This window comes from Cylas formicarius, unplaced genomic scaffold (genome assembly GCF_029955315.1).
Source record: "Cylas formicarius isolate icCylForm1 unplaced genomic scaffold, icCylForm1.1 PGA_scaffold_2__14_contigs__length_35257938, whole genome shotgun sequence".
Lineage (NCBI taxonomy): Eukaryota > Metazoa > Arthropoda > Insecta > Coleoptera > Brentidae > Cylas > Cylas formicarius.
This window is the reverse complement of record NW_026844319.1, coordinates 34905832-34924189: the sequence shown is the minus strand read 5'-3', so window position 1 is coordinate 34924189 and position 18358 is coordinate 34905832. Positions and strand designations below refer to the sequence as shown.

Here is an 18358-nt window from a genome sequence, read left to right as displayed (position 1 = left end):
CTATACGCAACTTTGGCCAAAGTTGGGCTACGCTTTGTCTTTTACTGTTTCCGAAATCTAAATGGCAAGGGCCGAATTTGAAACACCCACTACACAGTTTCATTAATACACGCAGTCGCCCATATTGCAATACACTTTTTTGTACTCCCTACTCTAAAGTACCTTATTATACACGGATCAACCATGAGAAGGGTGTCGCTCGAAATCCAAGAACCACTTCCAACATTTTCAGTGGTTTAGTCGCTGATTTGGGAGCGATCGGATGTTTTCGTCACTTATGGTATTTTGACGTGCGTCATTTCCTATGGCCACGTCATACGTCACAATGCATTCGCGCTGTTTTACATCAAATATCCAACAACTAATGGTCGTAGAAAGGGCATAGTTTCGACGTATTATTATATCAGTACATATGCGTCCTGTAGCAAAAGTAGTTCAAATGAACCATGCGCCTCGCACTTGTCTAATATATATGTTTGCTGAGAAGAAAGCTTCAGAATTTTTTTTTTTTTGCGAAATTGGAATTACTGTAATTATGATAATCACGCTTGAGTAGTTCAAACGGACCGATCATCCGCATCATGCGGACTAAGAAAAAACACGTGGACAAAATGATTTTTTATTAGCAAAATAAATTACGCTATGTACAAAAAAATCGGCGGTGTCCCTAAAAAATAACTTAACAATAAAATCTCGAGTAAACGAACCAACAATTGCATATATGTAATATAAATATCCTCCGGTCACGATAACACAGCCTGTCACTGGAGCCGTGCGGAAAACGGCCTGGCTTTCTCAGGGATGGTTAAGGCACGAATGTGTTTTTTTTTTTTTAAATAATAGCCGCACGCCCGACGACTACAGTTATCCCAACCCCAACACGTACTTGGGCACCTGCATGGTCAGCCTCGGTATCGACATTATTACTGAGACCCTAAAAATCGATAACGTTTCAAAAACCGGATTCGTATTTGCTACGGGGGACAAGAGTAGCGTTAGTTTCGGAAGTGTGAAGTTGTTCGGAACCATTGTTACCCACCTAAATGATCCGCGTTCACCTGTCCACAGAACCTACACCAAGCTATAAGAAAAAAGTGGATTAGCGGGTGGGAAATTCAAAGTTAGGGCGTAGAATACCGAAGAACCCGAAGGGAACGGGATACGGAGGGGGTGACACTTACGAAACCGATATCGTGTTGAAAAACCAATCCTTCCACGAAGCGTTAGAGGTCGAGTCTATTCTGGACTCGAGGGTTTGACACAGGCTCTTCCTGTCGTGAGATCGACCCGAACGTAAATCACACAGGATCTTTTTCCTGCACTCCATATCGCAGGCGGGTCGTACCGGGCTCGCCTTGTAGTAGTACCTGCAACACGGTCGATGCAACACACCGCGAGCTGTTTTACGTAGGTCGACTACTTGTAAAAGAGATCGAATAGCTTAGGATCGTTGGTCATGCGCTCGACCAGATCGTCCCAGTCCCTCGGCCTCAGGGCTTCCATTCCGAACGACTGTTTGGCGCTATACAGCTGGAACCATATCGGGTAACCATAAAGGTTTGCTTCGCGAAGGTTCATCGTCCACGATTCGTGGTCGACCACGGCCTGAAAGGATGTAATTTTAGCCGCGCCTCTATGGTCGGTGTATTTGAAAGAAGAAAGGCGATTGACCAAAAAGACCTAAAGGGATGGAAAGAGAATTCGACAATGGTGGGAAAACACTCCGGGGAATTCTTCAAGTCCATCGGTCTAGTTTACAGCAGATCTGTTAAAACAGAAAACAAATGCCGAAAGCATAGTGATAAGTCTACTGAAAGACCACGACCAGCTTAAGAGGCATGTAAGATTAATGGGAGTAGAAGGAAAGACTGAATGCAGATTCCGCCAAGAGGGGGAAACAGTCACACACGTGCTGTGAAAGACAACGAGCTACACCAAGGAGTCACTTTCGAAGCCTTGGAGTCTAATCAAAGGACCTAGCTAAAGCTCTATCTCTATGGAGAGAGTCATTCTTTGAATCTTAGAATCTTAAACATTGTCAATGACCTAGTGATCGTAGTGGAAGTGGCGATACAAAACCCTGAAACTTGACATAAGCGAAAAAGGAGCTTATGGCTCGTAATTGTGTTCTCGTGTCTTAATTCATGGTGATCCTAATTGTAACGAAATTAATTTTCATTATTTCCTAAAAACTGCTTTCTGAGGGCGATGTATCTAGGTGGTCGTCAAGGATACTTTGATGCTGAAGCAATTGCCTAAAGCACCATCATGTCTTTCACCGACATTTTTTTTATTTTTCTTAAAAACATTCTTTCAGGTAGAAATAATAAAAAAGAGGACCTCATATGCTGTAAAGTCTGTTCATAGATATAAGAAAGTGACTAACTGATACTAATTAAGGTAGGACCCGGGCAAGCTGTAAGAATGAAATATGGCCGAACAGGTCCGTACTATGCTTAGAATTTAATTATTTGGAGTTTTGTTAGGAAAGATACTGAACAATATTTGTTCATTTATGTATGTATTTATGTTTAAATCTAAAATAAAATTACAAATTATTTTTATTACCTACTTAAATTACTTAAAATTATTCACATAATATACCAGTATCACTATCGCTATCATCGCCTGTTCTAATTATTATTTGTTCTATATTATTTGCAATATGGATTATGATTGTTCTATTTTTTCTATATGTTTAACAGAACTTGCCCAACTTTGTGGAGGGATGTTAAAAACTTCGGTTTCTATAAGTTTGAGGACATTGGAACTAACACGGGGAAAAACATTGTTACGACGAATGGCAGATTTCAGTTGGTGCCAAACATGTTTAATGGGATTAAATATACAGTGGTAAGGTGGAAGCCTTAAAACTGAATGCCCTAGATTTTTTGCATAATTATCACACGTATTCCTTTTGTAGGTTCAAGCTTTGTAGAACCTCAGTTAATTGCTTTTTGGTATAATCTTCGTGAAAATAAATGTCGTGATTATACATGTAGTTTTGTTTTTGTGTCACATGAGGAAGGGGTTTTAGTAAACTGTCTACTGTGATAACTTGCATTGCCCATTACAATGACGCTATTAGAAGGAATGTTTGGAACTAGTTTGTTTTTAAACCAACTTTCAAATAAATCAGCGGTGGTGTCTTCATGGTAATCCAGAGTAGAATCTTAAATATTTTTCGCAGACAGAGAAAGTTCATTTGGAATCCAACCATCTTTAGAGCCAGCATGCAAAATAATTATTCTTTCATCTCTTTTTGATGGCGCGTTTGTTTTTCACTTATCAGTTGAGTCAACCCAACCCATTTCCGGGGTATCTTAAGTGTCGAACCATGTTTCATCCAAGTAAATAATTGGCCTTTGTTGTTCTTCACTTTCTTCACTTTCTTATATCTATGAACAGACCATACCCCTTAAGAAAACTCATTGAAAGATCTGAAATGTGGCTAACATAACCAAGACATGCGCGCAAAGCGTCAAAACGCCAGCTTCAGAGACGTAGCAGTGGTTAAGATGGTTAAAATTAAAGATGTGGAGCTGATCTCATGGAGCCATTGGTGTCAGATTTAAACTTACCCTGGTAGTTTTATCGTGATCCCCATCCACGTAGTAAATCCGATATCCCGGATTTAGGTCGTAATAAGGCGACACCGACGGTCCTACGTACGCTACGTTTATCGCCCTAGCGAGATCCTTGCTGTCGTAGAATATCTCGAACTCGTCGTAGTGGGTGTGGCCGAAAAACTGCGAAATGATCGTCGACTCGTACCTGTTAACGATGGCGTGGTAGTTCCTCGACCACACCTTCAGGCAGTCCGAGTGTCCTGGAGGTATGTGCCCTATGACGTGAACCTTTTCGCCGTTGAATTCGGCAGATTGCAGCTCGTATATGAACCACTGTAGTTCCGTGGCGGGATCGGTACTGTTCAACAGAAGCCACCTGGAGACAAATCGCACTGTGGTTGAATCTGAAGTGGTGGAGGTGCTGCATTTTCCGACGTACCAGTTTTTGTTGTTGCAATAGTTCATGTTGAGGGAGATGAGTCGGAACCCGGGCCGCACCAAGACCGAATAGAACGCTCCTCTTCTCACGGTGTTGCTCACGCTACTCGGCAACCATTTTCTCCACTGCTTGTCGATTTCGTCGTACAGCCAAGCGATGCTGCTGTCGGGATTGTCGACGAACGGAGGTGGAAAACTGAAATGGATATGGAGTTTGTTTGTTGGAGAGTCTTTTAAAAACCACACCAACTGCGTCGATGGAGGCCTCCCTACGACTCGAGCCCTTACACCTTAGCGTGCCGCTCGAGGTCCGCAAAACGGCCCCAAGATTGCAGGAAATTAGATGTCGGCGACAGAGGGGCTCGGGTGATTCCTTTCTATGAAGAGGAACAAGATTGAGGCTGTGCACCTTGCAAAGCGAGGATCCTTACAAAGGATTACTGGCTCTGTACGAGAGAAAATATTCTTGTGAACCACAGTCTGACACGCAGACCGATCCAAAAAAGACACATATACAGGAGCTGTTATATATGGTAGCTACCCTAGTGTCATCCAAGAAATATGCCGTATATGATACTGATGTGGTGTGCTCACGAGAACCTGAACAGAGGGTTTTTGGAAATTTTGTCAATTCTGTATTGTGGGCAACAACACGGATGGTAGACGGGCAAAGGATGTTGAAGAGTGCTGAAGAGCAACTTGAATAAAATCCTCAGGGGGCAGTTCTTTCTGTATTGAAAGATTTTAACTTTACTAAGGCAGTCGAGAGTTCTAACACCTCAGTTTCAATGATCCAAACTTCCCAAAAACACGTCAGCTTCGTTAATCACTGCTGCCGGCCGCATCGGGCGTTTCCGGAACATGAGTCACGGGTAAATAAACTTTTGAGTAAAGTGGCGTTTATCAAACGCTGCGCTCGCTAGTCAGTCAGTTGAAAAGAAACGCCGGAACGCACAAATATAAATAATCGACGGATATAAATTATTAGTGGGGGGGTGGAATGAGTAATAGTGTGTAAATAAATAAATAAATCAATCAATCAATTTCATATAATATCATAGATAATATCTCGTAATAATAAAAATTTACCTGTTTACCGGAGCAGATTCGTGGTTTCCGAGGGCGGGGAATATAGGGATCCCGGGAAACATGTCCGACATTTGCTTAACGGTCTCCTTAAGGATTTTCAAATTTTCGTCGCGGGTTTGGTTCCAAATGTCGTGCGGCGGCAAGTCCCCGGTCCATATTATGTAGTCGATGTCCTGAAAATATAGCGCTCTAGCTGAATGTATTTTTTATGTATCGCTTTACCGGGTGCGTCGTCTGAATGTGCTGCAGCATGTTGTCCACCGTGATTTTAGGCGTGTCACATTTCCGATAGTCGCCCCACCTGAAATGACGTAATCACGGAAAATTTGCGAAATTTATTTTAAAGTTTACAGTGACATATTAAAAAATGTATTGATTTTTCTTGTGATGATTATTTCACATGAAGAAATAACATTTGATTATATAATCATTTTTCAGTACTTTGTGTACATTGTCCCGCAGGACGTGGTCTTAAATTATATCTTTTGTGACAGGTTTAGCAGGAGTTAAAACCATAAAATGTAGCTGCCGATACTGTCAATTGATTTCTTATAATTTTTGTTTTTTCAGTTTGTGAGACTAGAATTTTTTAACGTGGAACTATGCTTTAGTAAAACGTCACTATTTAGAGAAATACATACAGGATGTTAAAGTATAGTTCCCGAAATTGTTAGTTCTTTATAACTCAAGTTTTTGAGATATCGACATGAAAACTTGGATTGAACTGAGGTGGTTTTTACTTGTTGAAAATCCATTTATCAAAATAGATAAGAACTAAAAGGTCAGATTTTCACGAAATTATATATTATGACATGACAATTGTTCCGACAACACCGTGTCTTTATCGAATGTGACATTTTGATTTTTTGATTTTGATTTTTTTTTATAAAACACTAAGGACAAATATGAAGTTATTAGTAACTGGTAATAAAAACGGATGATTAAAATATCGGGAAGTACAAAAACAATAACAAACCAAAACAGCTGTTTGACGTTCTGCTCCAAGAAACCAGGGCCATTCGGGTATACAGTTTACACTAAACTCGTGTCACAAAAAGCAACCCCTACTCCGCTCCAGCACTGTTTCGATAAGCCGAACTTACCTTTCAAAATACTGTTTTCGTTTTTTTAAATCAGAGAATATAAAATTGTCAAGAGTAAAACTGATGTGGCGGAACACGCTGGGGGATGGTAACGGGGCTAGGGGTGGTCGTACTCACTTTCCTGCCGCAGATTCTTTTGCGGTGGCGGGTCCATTGGTCAGCCTGCAACACAGGGGCTCGGCACAATCCGCGTTAGCCCCCTCCATGTAGTAAGGGTCGTAGTGGGTGTCAGACAAATGAAGAACCTTGAAGGTAGGCGCGTTGTTCTAGAAACGGGCAGTGATTAATCTCAGAAGCCTTAGATCTGCCAATTTCTTCATTCGGAAACATTTATTGATTCACTTGAGTAACTTTTGTTGAAGACGAGACTCGAATAACGGATTTTATAATAAATTTCTATACATATTAACACAAGGTATGCGAAAAATAAGATTAACAATGAAATTTTAAAAAATTCCAAAACACTTTTTTTTTTAATATTTCCTTTTAAACGTCTATCACAAATAATATCCTGTTGCCATATAAGTTCAGTTAGTGTAAGGTGGCTATGGCGGTGTTTGAAAACAAGCGCTAGAACGCTGTCTCCTTGGACGCGTGTTTTGTTGCTGATTATAGATTTAATTTATTTACTTGCTTGCGTATCAAGTTTACTACAAAAAAGATTGCATAACAAAATTTCCAAAAATTCAGAAGGCGCCCAGGGAGAAAGATTTTCGACATGGAACCTTTAAGATAGAAAAAAATAGAAGTCGTCATATTTTGAGTGAACAGGTTAATATTTTGTTGCATTTTGCAGATACCCCTGAAGATTCAACACGAAATGCGTCTTTAGTTGAACTTATTTGGCAAGATGATCTTTCAAATATTTAAAAGGAAATCTTTTAAAAAGTAAAAATATTAGACATATACAACTTCATATTAAGTCCACTTTCATCTTTTATCAAGTTGGCACTTGTGACATTTTTAATTTATGCTGAACTGTCAAAAAAATAAATCGGTATTGAAATATACTTAGTACATTTTTAAAATTTTATATCATTTTATAAAAAAATCCTAATTTTGAAAGTGACCCAAGTCCATTAATTGAGAATGAGAATTTACAAAACAGCACCCTCAAAGAAGGATTCAGAGAACACAGAAGTGGTACTTATAAATTCGAGGAAAAATTATTTCTGCCAAGGTTTTTCAAAATGAAGATTGCCAATGCCGAAAAGACTGCTTTAAAAAGTTTAAATGAAACACAAAGGAAACGTATTTTGGAAATATTTTGGAGACTTTTATAAGTAAAATATATTGATGTACAAGGCGACCTGAGTCTTGTAAAAAGAAGAAGAAGAAGACGGAGAGAAACGGAAAAGGTTGCAACATTGCAAGTCGACCATATATCTTACGTATATTTTTAATTTTGTAAAAACGCAAAACCTTAAGTAATTCAAATTAAAGATAAATGGACTTAAGTTACATTTAAAATGAACGGTTAATATTTATTAATATATTAATATGTCTCGAAATTTCTTATGAAATTCCCTTATACCGTTTGTCTACAACAAAACTTGCTTGCTTACATATTCTTTCCATTGCGAAATGGTAAATCATGGTGGCAGCACTTTAGCACTTGTTTTGTGGCGTTTTTTTAGACTTAGACTTAGGTGTAGGACATTATACACAAAGTATGTCTATAATTTTGTACAGAATTCAAAAATAAAATAATATACAGGTGTTCCAACTCAATCTATCAACTTTACATATGAAAGAAACAAAAAGGTTTCGGGCCCGTTCCTCGCGGATCGCCATATTAAATTGCTCACCTCCGGAATTTTCAAATCGACGACGTTGGGCTTCGGTACCGGTGGGAACATGACCTCCCATTCGTGGTACGGATTATAGACGTCGCCACAAGCGTCGCCGATGACGAAACTACATATTTCGTCCGGTCCTGGGCGACGAAAAAAAAAAATCAGAAATCTGTTGCGCCGATATAGCGGGCCCTTTGACTTACCGATGTTGACCTTGCTCAACACGTAGATGACTTCGCCGGCGAAGAGTTCCGTGATACCCTCGCAGACCCGCGGCGATTGAATCTTGAGGTTGACGCAGAACTGGTAGATCGTTTTTTTGATTTCCTTTTCGGATTTGCCGGTTTTGGTGTAGTGCTGCAGGAGGCCGGCGCCCGCCCTGCACGCCGTGCAGGACACCTTCGACATGACGGAGTTTTCGATCTCGAACGCGACTTGCTTCAGGTTTAACAGTTTCAGTGCCTTGTCGACGATCTGGGGCAGGTTGCTGGTCTTCTCCTGGTCCAGTACCCAGAACCTGGCCTTGATTCGAAATTTGGCGAATTTTAGTAACTTATCCTTATTTAAATTCAAATTTCGGCAATAACGTTAAAGTAAAAATGAAAATTATCTCAAATCCCGAAACATTTCCGACAGAATTTGCAGGCTTTCCATTACATTCCATTACACTGCAACGTTACCGTTGAGAGCAAAAGTAGAGGAATGAATCGGTATCCAACATTTGGTTTTCTTTATTAGCAATTAAAATGTGCAAAATGGGTGCTTTTGTACATGTAGTTTGAAATAAAACATTTATAGAAAAATTGTGCGCCTTGAAAACACCTACAAAATGAGCGTGGTCAGCCAGAATCCGCTAATAAACACAAAAGTTACGACAAGAAACATTATTGTCAAAAAAATGCTGCGAGGTAACACAAATATAAACAAGATAGTGTTTCATAACGATGTCCAAAAAACTGTGGAAAATCGCGAAAAAAAATGGACGCCGGCGTCGAATCACGGTCATTTTTATTATTCTTATGTACTTCGTGGAGGAGACAAATCTCAATTTCGTAGGTCGAACGGTTCTAAAGTTATTTCGTAAAAACCAAAAGACGAGAACGGAGAACAGACAAAAAAAAATATTTTTACGCTGATTCGATCTGTACCAATGGCGGTCCCGTAGGACCTATCGTTACCGAGATCTTGAGTTTAGTGCGGAAGGCAAAGAATCAATTTCACCGATTTTGCGAAAGCAACAAGAGTGCTTTCGCAATTTCGTCGCTGTGCGAGGCGACTGCTATGAAACTTTCGCAAAATCGATGTAATTTTATCGTGCATGCACCCTGTATAAAGTGACTTTCACGTCTCGTTGAACTTCAGAGTTGCGGCAAACTTCGGTAAATATAAAAATTTGTACTAGTAATAGCGATTTAAAATTATTTATTTTTTAATATCTCGCGAACCCTGTATAATGGATGAAAATCGCAATTAGAACATTGTAGCCCTCGACACAGTTTATGATACCGTTTGTCGTTTTTTATTTACGAACCATAATTTACAACAAAAAATGGACATTTTCATTTTTTAGATTTTTGCCCCTAAACGACAATATTCCGTTCTAGTTATGGTTTCCTTTATAAGGAAACCCCAATTTTCAGTTTTTTTGCAAATACCGGGCACCCCCTGCACATTTTTGAAAATTATAAAGAATAAGGATATATAGTCCCGATCTTGTGGATCTTTTCCTTGTACCCTTATAAACGCCATTTTTAATGTTTAGAAAATACTTCCCCACCCCTCAGCCACTTTCAATAGGTTCCGTCACGAGACTAAACTGCATACATGTGCCAAATTTGAAGTCGATTGCGTCAAAGTTCGTTCATAGCGAAGTCAAAAAAAAATTTTTGTTTCGACGCTGATCACTTCATTTTCGCTAAAATAACGTAGATTTAGACAATAATTTAATGTTGATAAACAAAGGTCTAGTTTTTTTTTTAAATGATCACAAAAAGCATCACATAACACAAAAATGAACTCTAACTTTGAAATATGATTTAAATATCATAAAACAGATTTTTCATAGTTTCCGTTTTTGGTTTAAACTTTTTCTTTGCCGTAACTTGTTGTTTATTCACCGATTCACCCCAAAACACATCTCATTTTGTAGATATTTTCAACGCGCACAGCTTTTGTCTGAAACTTTTTTTTCGAAAAAACCATAAACATTAAAAAATAAAACGGGTTTTTCACATTCTAACTGTCAATAAACATATTGCTGCCCAATTTTCGCAAAGAAACGTTGGATGTCAATTGATTCCTACCAGTTTCCTCAAATCTTATGTCGAAGTCTGATACCAGGCGACAGTTTCTTTGAAAATCACCTCGCTGGGTTATATTACTCTATGGCGATTCAGTTATGGGACACCGTGTACACAAAATACCTACGTACAGTGCTGCGCAGTGGTGGCGGAAGCGTGTGATTTCTGACCAGGTCGGACAGGACCGGCACCCTGCTCTGTTCGACCCGGTAGTTCCACTCATCTCTGAATTCATCTTCCCGTGGGGGCGTAGTCTGCTCGATTTGGTCCACCATGTTGTTCAGGGGGTGACCCAGGACGCCCCACATGAGTGCCGTGACCGCTATCAGTGCGCGCGACATTGTCTGTAAACGACTGACGATGAAACGATGTATTTCGCAAAATGTGCGAGCACGTCGCTTGTGTGCCGTTGGGAAATCGCGCACGTATCGAAAGCAACAACAAAGTGGATGGATTTCGGAACGTATACGAGGGATAGTCGCAAAATAACCGCTCTTTCAACGATATTTTGCGACCAGCCAAAGTTATAATTTTTCTAATCTGGGGCAAATTCGATCTATTTCATACACTGCCCATAATACGGTTAATTTTTCCGAAACTTAAATTATCGACTCGAAATATTTGAAAAATAGCAAAAGTGGCCAAGAAAGATATGTTGGACGATGGTGGAAAATGCACCACAACCGAATTGGGCCAAAAGGTCAGAAAAGTGGAAAATAATTTGCGAATTGTTGATAACATACGTATGGTCTACCCTACTACTGCACTATATCCATATACTCGGTGCTGTACCAATTACGGCACCGAACATAAACAATACGAAGTGGTTCTTCTTCTTCCTTACTTCTGATGGCCGCGACTACATAAGGTCATTCGGCCAGCTTACGACAATTGCGAACATTATTCAAAAATCTCCAAAGATGCCTCATAAAAGAAGGGTCTGGACCTCCAGGGGGCATTCTCCAGGTTTGTTAAAAAAGGTACTTTGACCGACAGCAAAACACTGCCTCCCCAGCAAACCATCCGAGCCTATCCGGCCTCCAACACATACTACACGCGTAAAAACATCCACCAAACACTAAGAACACTAAATCCACGCAGTGGAAACCGATTTCAAGTTTTGTGGGCACGATTACAAGAGATTCTGTCGGGAGCGAGCGGAGGTAAACCCATTGTTCAATCAATTCAATTCAAATCACGAAATCTTCAACAAGACGTGAACCTTGATTATCGCTGTTGGGTTTGGCCAACTTTTTAATGTCGCCGATTAAGTAAACGATGCATCTCAAACAACTTCTTTAAAACGTTGTCCAGAATTTCCGATGCCACAAAATGACTCCAAAAATTGCCGGGTAAACCCTTGAAATATTAGTGGATGAAATAACAAAAACGTCGACGTTGTGAAAAACAACAGAGTTGTGGGTTTTTATGCATTATTGTAAAAAGTAATAAGCCAATTAATATTTCATACTGCACGAGTGAAAAAGTCATTATGACGTCAGTCACGTGATGGCGGCAAATTTGAAAATTTCGACAGGGAAATGCGGGGTCAAAGTGAAAAAGTGCCGAAAACGGTGTTTAAAATGACATTTTAGAGCTTTATGTAAACTTTGGCCTTCGCACGATCAGTATTAGTGATCGTGCTGAAAAGAAACGTACCGAAATTTGCCAGAGACTCGAGTCACTATTTACTAACGGCGCGAGAACATTATGTAGTTAACTTTTATGACCCCACCGGTATCACTGTGGATCACGTGTTTTGTTATGGCGGAAAAATAAGCGTCATTAAGACGTAGTCATTACTTAAAGTGATCAAGAAAATAAGGAAATTATCTGTTAACATTGGCTAACGATAGGAGTTAGTTACAATATATATTTTATGCCTAGAAAATGTTTGTCGCATATGTGAACAGATTACTCAGACGAAGTTGACCAATTTGCGCATTAACGATAAGACCAAATCGACGCTGATAAATGGTCAATTACGCAGATAATTTTCCTTTTAGCGTGACTTTTTTCATTTCGTAGTCGAAGCAATTTCTTCCTGGTTTCGCGGTCAAGAGCGTCTTATTTTCTCGGAACCGTCGCGGTTCCGTAACGAGTACCACGCGTTCCGACTTTCACCCGTTGGTTTGGCCCCTCCAATCCGCGACGCCACTTGATTATATATTGTTCACGAAGAATTTCAAAGAAACCGCATTCTTTCACACATCGCGTACGGAGAGACGGGCCGGATCTGCGAATCATAAGCTGGTCCATTTTATTTTATTAAAAATATGTAATCATACCCTGCCGACGAGATCCAGAGGGATCAATTAAGATCAGAATAAAAATATTCACACACCTGCGCATTACAGTGAGATACAAACCATCAAAAAGCTTGAATCATTCCGAGATTCGGTATATTAAAAGGTCACAGACTTACCAATGAAGTTTTGTGACTCGTTGAACACCAAATTAACCCAAATTAGTTGCCACTAGAGTGGTGGAATTGACCCTTCAATTTTTTTTTGTGTCAATTATTTTTCGAATAAATAAACAAGCTACCAATCAAAAGCATCACGTACTTTATTCTATATAAAACCGAACGTCATTTTTTGACGTATCTTCCATGACCAATAACCTCGTTGACATCCGGTATAAAAAGGTCAAGGAAGTATACAAGAAGAATTGGCGGTTTTAATAGAAATGACGGGATTAAAATATGCACTTTTTCTGTATATTATGCAACAAGTTTTATAAACAACACTTTAGTCACGAGATTGTTTGGGTTGATGAAAATATTTATAAATATGTCGCATACATGCGACATATTTATAAATTTCTTCTACGATTTAATGAGCGACAAAATACGATCAGTATCTCCACATCCCATTGCCCGTAACTCGTGACTAAAGTGCTGGAAACGCACGAATTGGTTCGCATAATATATATGGAGTAAATTACGACTCAGAAAAGCACTCGGCGTAAATCACAACCTTATAAGCCATAATTTAGTCCTATATAGTCCTTTATAAATCAAGTTAGTTGTTTTGGTTTGTTTTTAATTTGCAGATAATTTAACAGCATTGTATTACCACTTTATTTGATGCTCAACGATTTATATGCGTAGGTAAATATTTAGCTAATATTCACTTTCTCAGTACGAAAATTTGACCTGAAAATTTTATGGCGGCAACTTTCTTCTGGTTTAAAGTCGACCGTTAAAATAAATATATTCAATGAGCGCGTTTGTTTTTTTTTTTTCTGTCGCACTTTTGACCCGGAAATCGATACTTATGGAAGGTCCGAAGATGGGACATTTTTTGGCAAGTATTTTGACAAAATATGCCCAGAACTCAGCAAATTTTGAGCTGTAAGACATGTTAACTGTGCGCCCGGGACATTTGTTTAGAAAGAAAATCAAAAGTCAAAAATAGGTGGTTTCGCATGGGGATTCTTGTTTTTGTTTTGCACATTTCTATAAGGTTTAATTAATGTATGTACCGATATTATTCTGACTGCAATCGTTTACAATTATTAACAATATTTTCTTTAATTGTTTGTAAAAAATAAAATTCTTAGTATATCTTTAAAAAAAGCTTCAAAAAGCATAAAAATTTATATACACACTTATACATAGAAATTTTTGAAAGTCTTCGTTTAGAAAAAAAATTTTTTGTAACGAATTGGTAATAATAATCATAAATTTCTAGATTTTCTTTAAAAAAAATTATTTTGTGTCTGCTATATGAATAATACAATACAAATTTTATTTATTTTATTTATCTATAATCACGTTTATATAAGTTATAAGTTTATATAGTGGCTTGTTGAATAATTATTTATTTATAAAACAAAATCCTCATCGTGTAATATGCAACGCGCAAACTTACCAAAAAAAGTAAATTTCTTTTGTCGGATATATAAATCACTGCAACTATATGCAACACATTTTAACGTATATTTATTAACACCAGCACGGAATTATTAGTAGGTATCCTACAAACAGAAGATTGTCACCGTCCAAAAAAAATTATCACAACCACTTCAATTATTAGCAGACGATTTACCTTCGAAAACCCTAACCAGGCAGAAAAGGTCAGAAATAATACAAAAAACACTCTAAGTACACGTATCTCACATTAGCATGAACAAATTTTACAAATTAACAAATTTTTACGATTTCACCGTGAAATACCGAGGCGACGCTCCATCTATATCGAAAACTCGAACTAGTCTAACAGTAGGTTCAGAAATTTTGAAAAGTATTTCAAAACTGAGGATCGGTCGAAGAAACTCAGCTACGAGATTTTGGCTGAGGTACCGTTGCAGATTAGATACCGTTAATTCTGGCGCATTTACTGTTATTTTATTCGGATTTGGTTTCGTTTCGACGTTGTCTTGCTTGCCAACGGATAGAGGCCGGGAAAGTGCCGTCGCGTTTTCGACCCTCGGGAGGGCACGTTCGCCACCTACCGAAAAAAATCGACGCGTTTTCGTCACTTTTGTTCATGAAAATCGCACGGGCGTTGATGTCGAGGCAGAGGTCGGACACTATTCAGTCTAGCTAACTCTTTTTGGTGCGGATCGTGCGCGGAAGTGACCGACGCGTTGCGCGACACCGACCGATCGCCAAATGCGGCCTTCGAAGACTGGAAATTGTGCGCGCACAAAGGACGAAGAGTTGGCAGACACCGCCGTTCGCGTCGCGTAGAAAACCTCGCGAGGTTGCCGCTTATCGTAGGAACTCGAACTGTCTGCGTTTTGCAAAATCCCACGTGTGATAGAATTTAAAGCGCATCGCAACAAATGGCAAAATACAACTAACTTTTCAATTATTCGTTGAAATAAAACGTTAAAATAATGAAAATCAGGATCTACTGGTATTGGAACCGGAGGTAGAGTCTGTCTCAATCCTCATCGTGTTGGCTTTGGACGGACCCGCCCCCAGTAAAATTTTAACGATGTTATTACCTATTGTTATTGGGGAAGGTCGGTAGCAAAAAAAGTAGCGGTGGGACCCTGAGATATTTCTTCAGTGTTGACCATTTGTGGTAGGGTTGAAAGATGCTGCGCGTTTGGAAATAGTATAAGGTTGTTCGGAAATCATTTCGTTTTTTCCCGTCAGAGGACTTAATTACGTTTTTTCGAAACCAACTTCACACTTAAGCCGCATAACCATTATATGTCTTGAGAGCTGATATTGCAAGGCTTGTGTGTGAAAAAGTTCTATTAATTCTACGCAGTAGTTTTTGGTTGGTGCCCTTTTAAATATGGAGAGCAATAAGCAGCATTTTCGTCATATTTTACTTTTTTACTTCAGAAAAGGTAAAAATGCTGTCCAAGCGAGAAAAAAATTGACGGATGTGTATGGAGAAGGCGTGTTAACAGTACGCCAGTGCCAGAACTGGTTTGCAAAATTTCGATCCGGCAATTTTGATGTCGAAGATGCACCACGGTCTGGAAGGCCGGTCGAAGCTGACAAAGATGCGATAAAGGCATTAGTTGACGCAAATCGGCGAATAACCACACGAGAGATCGGTGAGAGATTAAATTTGTCGAATTCGACTGTTTATGGCCATTTGAAAGGCATGGGCTTAACCTCGAAGCTCGATGTGTGGGTGCCCCATGTCCTTACGGAGCGAAATTTGTGTCGTCGCGTTGACGTGTGTGATTCGCTCCTCAAGCGTCAAGAAAATGATCCATTTTTGAAGCGGATTATTACTGGGGACGAAAAATGGGTTGTATACAACAATGTTAAACGCAAGAGGTCATGGAGCAGAAAAGATGAACCGGCTCAAAGCGTGTCAAAAGCCAACATTCACCAAAAAAAGGTGATGCTCTCCGTTTGGTGGGATGTCAAAGGAATCGTTTTTTTTTGAGCTTTTGCCGGACAATACAACGATTAATTCAGAAGTCTATTGTCATCAACCGGACAAATTGAATGATTCACTTAAAGAGAAGAGGCCCGGATTAATCAACAGGAAGGGTGTAGTGTTCCACCAGGATAATGCGAGACCTCACACAAGTTTGGTCACTCGCCAAAAACTTTTACAGCTTGAATGGGACGTACTGCAACATCCACCATATTCTCCAGATCTGGCGCCTTCCGACTACTATTTGTTCCGGTCCCTGCAAAATTTTTTGGATGGCAAAACCTTTACCTCAAATGAAGATGTCAAAAACCACCTGAACCAGTTTTTTGCCAGCAAGGACCAAAACTTTTATGAGAGGGGAATTATGTTACTGCCAGAAAGATGGCAAAAGGTGTTGGACCAGAATGGCCAGTATATAATTTAATAAAATATTTATTAATTATACGAAAACTGTCTTTCATGTTCCCCAAAAAAAACGAAATGACTTTCCGAACAAACCAATATATTATGCAACAAGTGCGGCCAAATGGCATTTGACTCACGAGTTTACTTGACACGAGCGAAGCGCGTGTTTAATAAACGAGTGAGTTAAAAAGTTTACCGAACGTGTTCCATACTATACTTTTTCTACGACCGTTAGTTTTTGGGTACACAAACGGCAAAATTCAAAGCGTCGGAAATATCTCCGAAAACGTCCGATTGCTTCAAAATCCGTCCGGTAATATCCCGGAAATGCCCGAAGTGGCTCGGATTCGTGGGAAACGAAACTGACGTGGTGGTGGAAGTGACCCTTCCCGCACGCTTGTTCGGTGTGTAATTAAGTAATTTACAGACGGGAGTACACAATTAGCGAAAAAAAATGGAATATTATATAACAGTGAACTAATTGAAAAGTTTTATTATCGGCACCCAATATACTCGAATGCCGTTTTCCATCACTAAATAAAAAAAAGACCCTGTATTTTGCAAAAGAAGCAATCTGAATTTCCAAACAAATATTATACCACATATTTTTCTAGTTAGGTGAGAATTCTCCGCCCTCCTTTTTTCGGAGATGTTTAGAAAGCGCACTGTACAATATTATCGATTCGCTTGACAAAATTTAATTTCTATTAAAAGCTTCCCTGTCTTCAGCAATTATTCAATTGTTAATTGACTTTTATACACAAGTGCTGAGATGTATTTTATTTTTTTATTTATACGGTTTTTTATGAACCCATCATAAAGGCCCGTTACGAATCTACCTCTGGTGTTGAGGTAAGAAATTCGCTAATATAAATTGGAATATCAGTGCCTATGTAAAAGACGGTCTTTCGTGCTATTATAAGTGTTTTTTCGTAGTAGGAATACGACTCTACTCAATTCGCTGACTGAAACCATTCAAATTTTCTGTGTCACCTAGTATTGTCAGACACCAGAATATTCCCGAAATCCTTCTTTGATGATGATGCTGCCGACAAACAAACGTGGACGTTTGGAATTATTTATCTGACATCCAATAGCGGGACCTTTTGAGCCACGTATGAGAGGTAAATTTTGCATGTATATGAATATCGATAGTAACCACAGCAAAAATTAATTTCAAGTATTCTAAGAAAATGTTTTGTTGGATCATTTGTAATGCCAGTTGAAGACTATCCTCGAGTCAAAATTATATTGTATATAATTATTTTTGAATGCGTGGATAGAATAAAACGAATCATTACTAACCAAACACTATTGCTTAGGTTTAACCTTGTCGCCAATTGCAGCGTGCAAATTATTATTTATTAAACCTAATAAATAATGATTACTCTGCATTAAACATGTGGATCTATCGGCAAGCATTATTGTTTCTGTGCTCCTTGGAAGGTTTGTGGTTAATGATGCAAGAACATCTTAGGACGAAATCCATTTTTATCGTATTTAAAGTGTACTCCGTAAATTTAACGGTCTATTAAATAAGGCCAAGTATCCACAAATCGCGTTTCTAAAGCTGGTAGCCTAGCTGGCTATTTTTCAAATCCCCAATATCGAATCATTTTCGAACAGCCCTCCCTCTAGGTGAATACAAAATAGTCACCGTGGCAACACCGCGAGTGAAACTGGGTCGCGGAAAGCCCTCTTCTGCAACGGGAGGGAGATGCGAAAGTGGGTACCGCCGGGTACCGCGCGTGTAAACAAACCGCTGCGAGGAAGAACGTGGCTCGATCGAAACGCCAGAGA

General features: G+C 39.1%; 1 protein-coding gene across 5 annotated transcripts; it reads right to left on the bottom strand.

The window, feature by feature from the left end:
• Positions 1-860: 860 nt before the first annotated feature.
• Positions 861-15094, bottom strand: LOC132698272 (sphingomyelin phosphodiesterase). Of its 5 annotated transcripts, XM_060664253.1 has the most exons (13): positions 14754-15091; positions 10427-10639; positions 8199-8517; positions 8008-8135; positions 6317-6465; positions 5319-5397; positions 5097-5269; positions 4009-4203; positions 3582-3945; positions 1421-1605; positions 1182-1367; positions 1040-1081; positions 861-934 (listed from the first exon to the last, which is right to left on the bottom strand). In XM_060664253.1, exons 2-12 carry the CDS (start codon positions 10634-10636, stop codon positions 1072-1074), a joined length of 1998 nt encoding a protein of 665 aa, XP_060520236.1. In that variant the 5' UTR covers positions 10637-10639; positions 14754-15091; the 3' UTR covers positions 861-934; positions 1040-1071. The 5 variants fall into 5 exon arrangements, 4 of the variants coding, with proteins under 4 accessions (XP_060520236.1, XP_060520235.1, XP_060520237.1 ...); XR_009618355.1 differs by having other exon boundaries at positions 1040-1367; XM_060664252.1 differs by lacking the exon at positions 1040-1081 and having other exon boundaries at positions 14754-15094.
• Between the last annotated feature and the right edge of the window lie 3264 nt (positions 15095-18358).

What these genes read in the sequence shown, in the direction of transcription:
- LOC132698272 (XM_060664252.1), bottom strand. Translation starts at nt 10,636, where the DNA reads ATGTCGCGCGCACTGATAGCGGTCACGGCACTCATGTGGGGCGTCCTG. An exon ending in ACATTCAGACGACGCACCCG is followed by an intron (nt 5,270 to 5,318) that starts GTAAAGCGATAC and finishes CTATATTTTCAG; the next exon opens with GACATCGACTACATAATATG. An exon ending in TTCAACACGATATCGGTTTC is followed by an intron (nt 935 to 1,181) that starts GTAAGTGTCACC and finishes ATCGATTTTTAG; the next exon opens with GGTCTCAGTAATAATGTCGA.